The following is an 8,239-nucleotide window of genomic DNA, read 5'->3' as shown; positions in this document are numbered from 1 at the left end:
ATAGCCAGCTGGTCCTCTGTTGAGCTAATTACGACTACACACACAATCACTGTGAACGAAGCAAAAGCAAATCTGACCATGATCAGTCGCCACTGGCGATCAGGACAGTCATAGGCTGGTGAGCCTATGACTGCTCAAGACAAGCCAACGGCCGGCTTGTCTCAAGACTGAATCACGACTGGCTCATGATTATCTCGTGACCGGTCCGTGACTGGGTCATATACAGTTACAGTGTACATTATCATGTAGAAATGATCAATGGAGAACCTGACATCATTGTAGTTTGTCATACACTGTATCTTTAAAGAAAACAAATGGACATTGAACCTTTTGAGGTGCTATGTATCAAAATATATCAGTATAACTGAACGCGGTTAAATGACATTAAAAATACAAAAAGATCAGCAGCACTCGACTCAGCCAAAAGTGAAAGGCTGGGATCCCTCCGTGTGACCTCACTTCCTGTCTTCATAGAAACAACAAAAACACACAAGAAAGACAATCAAAACTCCAGATTATTATTTTTTATTCCATCCTCCCTCCACTTGATATCATCTTTAACTTCACTTTGTGGATTGTGAAAGTATAAAAGCATCTGTGACAATAAAAGTCAACAACAACAATCATGTCTACACAACGATACATGCTTTTTGAGGCTCACAGTCCCACCGTTTATAACAGCTATTTAAACGTGGGCACCTTTTACTGATAGTGTCACACAGAAATGGGATGGTGATGGAAATGAAGTGCGTTTTTGTGTGTGTGTGTGAAATACAGATCCCTTGTTCAACACGAAAAACTCTCTACCAGTCAAATGTCCAGTCTAATTCCAAATAAACTCAAATGGCTGTGCAGTGCAATTAGGCCATGATAGGCCCATGACTGACACATAACGGGCTACTGACTGGACCTAATTGGACCATGACTGGACCATTACGGTCCCACTGTCCCATGATTGGCTCAGAACTGGAAAATTACCACACCATGACTAGACTGGTCCCATGACTGGCCCGTGACCAGCCCAGGACAGACCCATGATTGATCCGTAACTGGCCAATGATTGGTGAACTGCCTATTACTATCCCATCATCGACCCACGATGGCCCCTAGTCTGAACCACGCCCAGCCCATTTACATCACCTGGAAAGTAAGTCCTCCCAGTTTATCACATGGACACTTGCTGGCATGGTGCCTCATATCTGCAACATAAATCCTCAGTTATTGTTGTTTTTGTTGTTAAACGGCATCAAAAGTCCCCTGTCAGTTCTTGGCGCCAACGAGCAACATTTAGACTGAGGTTGATTGACGAGGAAAATTGCAGGCGTGGGCCGCCGAATCGCAAGTACTCGAGTAACGGGACTCGGAGATGAGAGGTGGGCGACTTAATGACAACGAGGGGGAGGGGGTGGTGGCAACCACACGACTCCTTTGTGTTCTCTCTCAGAGGATAGCGAGAAAGAGACTAGACGCCATCTGCGGCTGTCAAGCCAACGCTCATTAAATATTCTCTGCTAATTGTAGTTGTTTCACTTTATCTGATAAAACACTGCTTACTGCTGCCGAGGCGCCAGCCCAGAAAGCCTTTCTCGCCGCACTTTCGAAGGATTTGTGCTGCTAAGTAATGTATCATTGTAATTAGTTAGAAAAGTAGAAATAGGGCACATAAGATTATGTGCAAAACTAATGCACTGTAATTAGTTTGTGGAATAGTGGAACTAATCTTCACCATGATGAAACATTTTAATAGTGTACAGGTAATGTGTTAAGTGACATTTTAACAGGAAAATGTTTAAAGGAAAATGTAACATAATAAAATGCGTAGCTTACCTTACGTCCTGTCTGGTTTAGTATTTACACACACAATAAGCCCCACAAAATAGCTAAGACTGCCCCTTGACTGGACCATGATCGACCCACATTCTGCTCATCACTGAATCATAGCTGTCCCACGATTTGTCCATTATCAGTCTATGAGTGCCCCTTGACTGGTCCATGATTGGCCCACGATTGGTCCATAACAGCCTTGACAGGAGCTTGGTAATAATCTATATCTATCAATTTGTGTATGTGCAGTGCATCTCCATTCTATCCTAGCTAGCGCTCAGTGTGTACTAATGTACTCATTAGCCGCGGTAATGGAAGAGCGGTAGACTTCATAGACTCGTAACATTGACTGGGAATGAACGAGCCTGAAGATATTTGGTAAACATTGGACAATTAGGCTAATGCATGCCATTCTTGGGCTGCTGTAAAAGATGAGAACCACAGCCATCACTCATAAATAAAACAATGGCACTTTTGAAAATAAATCAAGTGTCCATCAGCGAGACAGCAAAAAAATAAAAAGAGCAACACGTACGAAAGACAAAAATAGTTACAAAAAAATGAATTCATCATTTTTCTTTCTGTTGTTTGGGGAGCGCACATTCATGTTCCAGCAGCGACCAATCGATCCACAATTAGGGGAGCCTCGTATCAGGCGTGATGAATTATGCCCTCTGTTCTACGGCCGCTCTTACAGGCACATGATCAATTCGCCGTGTACAGCGACCGCTCCATCCCTGAAAGCCATTCAGTCAGGGGTATTGATTAAGAGGCTGCACATGTACAGCCAGATGAGAAATACACTTAAAGCACTGTAATTATTAGACTACTTTGCAGAAACAATTCCACAAAATCCTCTGGAAAACAAATAGCGGCTAAACATGAAAATAAATTCATTTTCAAATGGCTAAAACGAGAGAAGAAACAGAAAAGTGCCAGTGAATTCAATTTGAAGGACCTTATTAACACGAGTTGGGCTTCCTCAACACTTCCTCATCAGCATATTCACAGCAAATGTCTCATTAGTGTTTGCCCACTCTTGTTTATGAGGAGAGTTATTTATACACTCGAAATAGGCCGTATTTTGTTTATTATTCATATGACATTGTGTGGCGCAAACACATGCAGTGGCATGGTTTACGTCCCCCTTCTTCCAATGTCCTTGGGGGAGACCTCAGATTTGGAATTTGGAGCTATAGATCAAAATATGCCTGATTTGCCCGTGATCAGCTCATGACTGGACTATGATCGTCCCTTGACTTTCGCATGATCTCCCCATGAATGGCTCACAATTTCCCCTTGGCAGGACTACGTTTGGCTCACGGCTTTCCAATGATCAGCTCATGACTGACCCACGAAAGGACCATAACTAATCCATGGTTGGCCCATTACAGGCCCATGACTTCTCCTTGATTAGACTGTAACCAACCCATGACTGTTCCACGATTTGCCCCATGACCTGCATATGCCTGCCCTTTGACTGGACCATAACTAGCCTGTGAAACATCCATAATGGACCATGATTAGCCAATAATTGACCCATGATTGCCCTTTGACTGGAACATGATTAATACATGAGTGCCCTATAACTGGATCATGATTGGCCGGTGAATGGCCCATGAATCGTGCACGACTGGTCCATGACTGTCCCTTGTATAGACCACGACCAACCCATGACAACCCGTTAACTGGATCAGGACTGTCCCCTGACTGGACAATGACTGGCTCATAACTGCCCCTTGACATGAACATGAGCCACCCATGACTAGCTCATGATTGCCTCTCGACTGGATCATGAGTAATCCATGACTGATTTATGATCTGCCCTCTAACAGACTCTAAATTGGACCATGACCAACCATCACTGCTTGCTTCTGCATTTTAGGATACAAGCCAGAACTACAGTGGCCCTTAAGGTTTTAAGAAAGGCACAATACTTGTACAGGTGGACCAAGGGAGTGCAGATTCGCGGATTGGACTAATCTTGACTGGCTCGTGACACCGGATGATACTCGGCTCATCCCTGGGCAATTATTATTCTTCACATTTATTAGCTTCTTCTTGCACTTATATTACAGTTGACTGTTTAAATGTTATTTAAAATGTAAAATATAGGTTTATGTGAACCTGGAACAGATTTCTTTTCCCATCATGACCTGTGGAGAAAAATGGCAACAATTACCCATAACTCTCCATATAGTTACGACCCATGACAAAGCCAACAACTTTTAATATCATTTTTTTTTGTCAAAATCCATCCATACAATGTACATTAACGTGTTTTGTTTTCCCCAGATCCCTCCCTCCCTCCCCACCACCATCACGCCACATTGAGAAATAAGACTTTTTTTGTCTCCATTATTTTTCTTGCTGTTTTTCCATAATCAAGGACACGTTACATAGACACAAATGTGGCGTAGTGTAAAAAAAAATATATAAAAAAAATCAGCAACCTGGCGAAATGAACTATTTTAATTTTTTTTTTTTTGTCAACATGCACAAATGGCGAGTTTCAATGTTTTCAGCATGTCTTCCACCAACTTCACAGCTTACAGTTAATACGACAACAGAGGGCTACATTTTTTTTTTTTTTGGGGTGGGGGGGTTATTGCTGGTCAGACACATTCATAAAGCTGCTGCTGTATGCTCGGGAGAACCCACTTTTTTTTTTTCTCCATTCATCCACCATACACCACAACATGGACGGCAAATTATTACATGGTTTATTTCCCCATTGACAAAGTTGCTCAGACAAGTGGACACATATGCTATATATGATGGTTTTGAGTGTTACAAATGATAATAATAATAATCCGACGGTATTTTAAAAAGCTTGTCATGGCAAAATAGGAAAACTTTACACCTTTTTCCCCCCGCCCAGTTATTCAATGTGTGTGTGATGTCTCAAAGTATAAAAATTAACCCCCCCACGTAAATCCCCATCCAACCCAACCCCCCCACAAACAGCTCATTATCACCATATTTTTTTTTCATCTTCTCACATGGAACTACTATTCATAAGTATTCAAATACATATTAACATCATCAGCATTGGTAGTAGTAGCAACACCAATAAAGAAAAAAGCGGGGTATAATCGACACAGGTGGGGGCGGGTGGGGGGGGGGTGGGTGATGAATGGAGTCACAACAGGGCTCACATGCTATCAACAAGCAACAAAGCTGTGGGGGCAGGCGGTCGATTGCCCCTCCACACAAGTACTGCATATATTTACACTGGTGGTGTGGGTTGGATGGAGAGCGACAAGGTGGGGGGTGGAAAGGCCTGGGTAATGGTGTGGGGGATACAAGATGTCCACTGTCGCCATCCCCCACCCAGGTCTTTTTATTTTTGTGCACATTTTGACATCATTCGTCGCAGTTTCAACTGCTGCATGGTTGGAAATGGAAAAAAGCCATATATATATATATAGATAGATAGATATATATCCCGCAACCCTTGTGAGGATAAACGGCTCGGAAAATGGATGGATATATATATATATATATATATATATCCATCCATCCATTTTCTTATATATATATTTGTTGTATATATATAGAGAGAGAGAGAGTGAGAGAGAGAGAGAGAGAGAGAGAGAGAGAGAGAGAGAGAGAGAGCGAGAGATACACCCACACAAACATACACTGTATATGGACAGTTGTGCTCGAAAGTTTACGTACACAATTTGGGGGCGCTTAATGATTTGATGATTGATCAACCAATACTAAAAAAAGGGAAATAACTGCAAATCTTGGAATCTGCACAAATACGTACGTAAATCTAGTTTGTACTTTGCTGTTCAATGAGTTTCTTGGACATTTCTTTGTTGTTCTGAGTATTGGTTGATCTGTACAACTGTATAATTGTTTGAACTGAGGATGGTGGAATCTGCATAAAGACACGTGTGCAAATTCTAAGACGTCCTTTGTCCGTCACTGAGTTCCTTGCAGTTTTCCCATTGTTCCAAGTTCAAGTTGATCCCAACTGTACCAATTGTTCCTTGGACGTTGCCTCGTTGTGAGTATTGGTCAATCCGTTCAATAGTACAACTGCGTGAACTGAGGATCTCAGAATCTGGAAAAAAGACTTTCTCAGTGTGCGCCAATCTCCAGTTGTCCCATGATCTTCAATGAATTCCTTGGCCATTTGTTCTGAGTAGTTGTCTACCCGTACATTGTTAAATGAGGATATTGGAATTTGCAAAAAAATGTGACTCTATCTACAATTTGTTGTTTGATCTTCAATTAATGTCTTGGAAATATCCCCATTATTTTGTGTATTAGTGTATTTGTTCTTGTTTGAACTGAGGATTGCTTTTCGCTGTTGTTATGAGTATTGGTCGATTCATGCAATTATACAATTGTGTGAAATGAAGATCTTGAAATCTGCACTGAGATGTGTGTAAGTTGAAAGATGTCCTTTGCAGTTCACCGAATACCTTGGACGTTTCCCATTGTTCTGGGTATTGGTTGAACCTTATAATTGTAACAATTCTTCCTTGGACGTTTCCCAGTTGTTCTGAGTATTGGTCAATTCAATCAACAAATCACTGAAAGCCCAAAATGACTAACATTCAAGGCCATGATGCATCCTGTATAAGTAAACTTTTGACCATCACTGTGGATGTGTTTTTGTGTATGTCTAGCCTTAAACAAGCCACATTACCAATACAAGTCCACCATAATAACACAACGTGACTTTGATGAATCACTTTTCCATAAGGCAGACTTTGTAGATCAATCATTAGTACATACAGTAGATACATGTTACACCCCCTTTTGTTATTACAGCCATTTTCCCCACTGGTCACAATAATTATTAATGTACATACACTCAAATCTGCAAGGCATTGTGGGAGACGGACAGACGATGAGGGTGCTGGGAGTGTGTGTTGTAGCGGGGGTGGAGGTTTGGGGGGGTTGGGGTCTCCAGTTTAATGCAATGACTCAATGCATATTCTTTTTGTTCACAGTGATGGGTTCGTTAATTAAAGAATCAAATTTTCTTTTTCCTTTCCATCGAGCGGTAGGGACGTGGGAGGCAAGGGGGTAGTTGGGGATGGGCGTTCCATTCCGTTTCCCAGGTGGGGGGGGGGGTTCCGATCGTTAGACCTTCAGCAGGACAGCGGCACAGAGGGGCATCCAAACGCTGAGGGTCACGCTTAAGCCTGATTGTAGACCACTCGCTCGACCCTGTATAGCCCCTGGTCCTTTAAGACCAAAGTCAAACAAAGAAGGGAAAAAGAGAAAATGGGAGTAAATACGACATTCTTCCATCCATCCATTTTCGGAGCCGCTTATCCTCACAAGGGTCGCGGGCGTGCTGGAGCCTATCCCAACTATCATCGGGCAGGAGGCGGGGTACACCCTTTTTGTTTTTAGGATGTGGGAGGAAACCGGAGTACCCGGAGAAAACCCACACAGGCACGGGGAGATCATGCAAACTGCACACAAGCAGTGATGCTGGTAATGCTTTACAAACTAACGCGTTACTCCAAAAATCCACCACTTTTCCCAGGAAAGTAATTAGACTACAGTTACTTCTTCAATCCAACAATAGTTACTTTTGCATCATCAATGTCTCTCACCAAACAGTAATTTGAAGCTGGTGATTCAAACAAAGAGCAGTCCAAGTGTGCAGTAGCATTTAACTGAGACCGCCCTTTTTTCCAACGAATAGAAGAAAGCGATTGGGAAGATTGTTGCAGTACCATAAAACTGCAAAGAAGTGCACAATTTCACTGTTACTTTTGTTATTTTACTCAGCAAAAGGCTTATTTGATGGTTGTTACTTTTTTTATTTACACATTAAGAATACACTTTTATAATAATAATAATAATATAATAATAATGTAATAAAGATGGCGCCTACCAGTGTGGTCGCCTCGGTTACGCGCTCTCTAGTATTGTTTTTGTTTTTGTGTTTTTTGTTCGTCTTTGGAGACATTACACGACTCGCTTTTGTCAATGTCTTTCTGTCTCAAAAGTATTCGCTGTCAATTGACTGTCTGTTGTCGTACTACCGGAGACAACTTCCTTGTGTGTTTTTTGGACATACTCGGCAAATAAAGATGATTCTGATTCTGGTGTGTTAAATGCGCAGTGCATTGTGGGTTAATTATTCATACCGAGTGTGCCATCTTCAATTGGTCATGTATGGTAAGGACTGACTCACTTAAGGACTTCCAATACTTAGTTTAAACAATATTTACAATGAAAAGTGAGAACTCTCAACTTCTTCCGTGAGCTGGTTGAACGCGCTGCACGGCTGACGTCACGTAGTAAGAAAAAAAGTTTTCTCGCTCTTCGCATCAAAATTACTGTGGTGGGAGGAATAGTGTGTGTGTCACGTTCACGTTTAAGTACACGCTCGCACGTGCGCGCACACACACACACAGTTGCTTTCATTGGCCAC

General features: G+C 42.0%; 1 protein-coding gene across 3 annotated transcripts in view; it reads right to left on the bottom strand.

The window, feature by feature from the left end:
• Positions 1 to 519: 519 nt before the first annotated feature.
• Positions 520 to 8,239, bottom strand: part of iglon5 (IgLON family member 5) — a 183,951-nt gene continuing 176,231 nt past the window's right edge. For 2 of the 3 annotated variants that reach the window (XM_061674605.1, XM_061674606.1), the window contains exon 8: positions 4,282 to 7,034. In XM_061674605.1, coding sequence (XP_061530589.1) covers positions 6,931 to 7,034 — 104 coding nt within the window. In that variant the 3' untranslated portion in view covers positions 4,282 to 6,930. Of the gene's footprint in view, positions 3,981 to 4,281; positions 7,035 to 8,239 lie in introns of those variants that run through there. The other variant, XM_061674607.1, reaches the window with a different exon arrangement.

This window comes from Phycodurus eques, chromosome 4, assembly GCF_024500275.1.
Source record: "Phycodurus eques isolate BA_2022a chromosome 4, UOR_Pequ_1.1, whole genome shotgun sequence".
NCBI classification, from domain to species: domain Eukaryota; kingdom Metazoa; phylum Chordata; class Actinopteri; order Syngnathiformes; family Syngnathidae; genus Phycodurus; species Phycodurus eques.
This window is presented reverse-complemented; position numbering and strand designations above follow the sequence as displayed.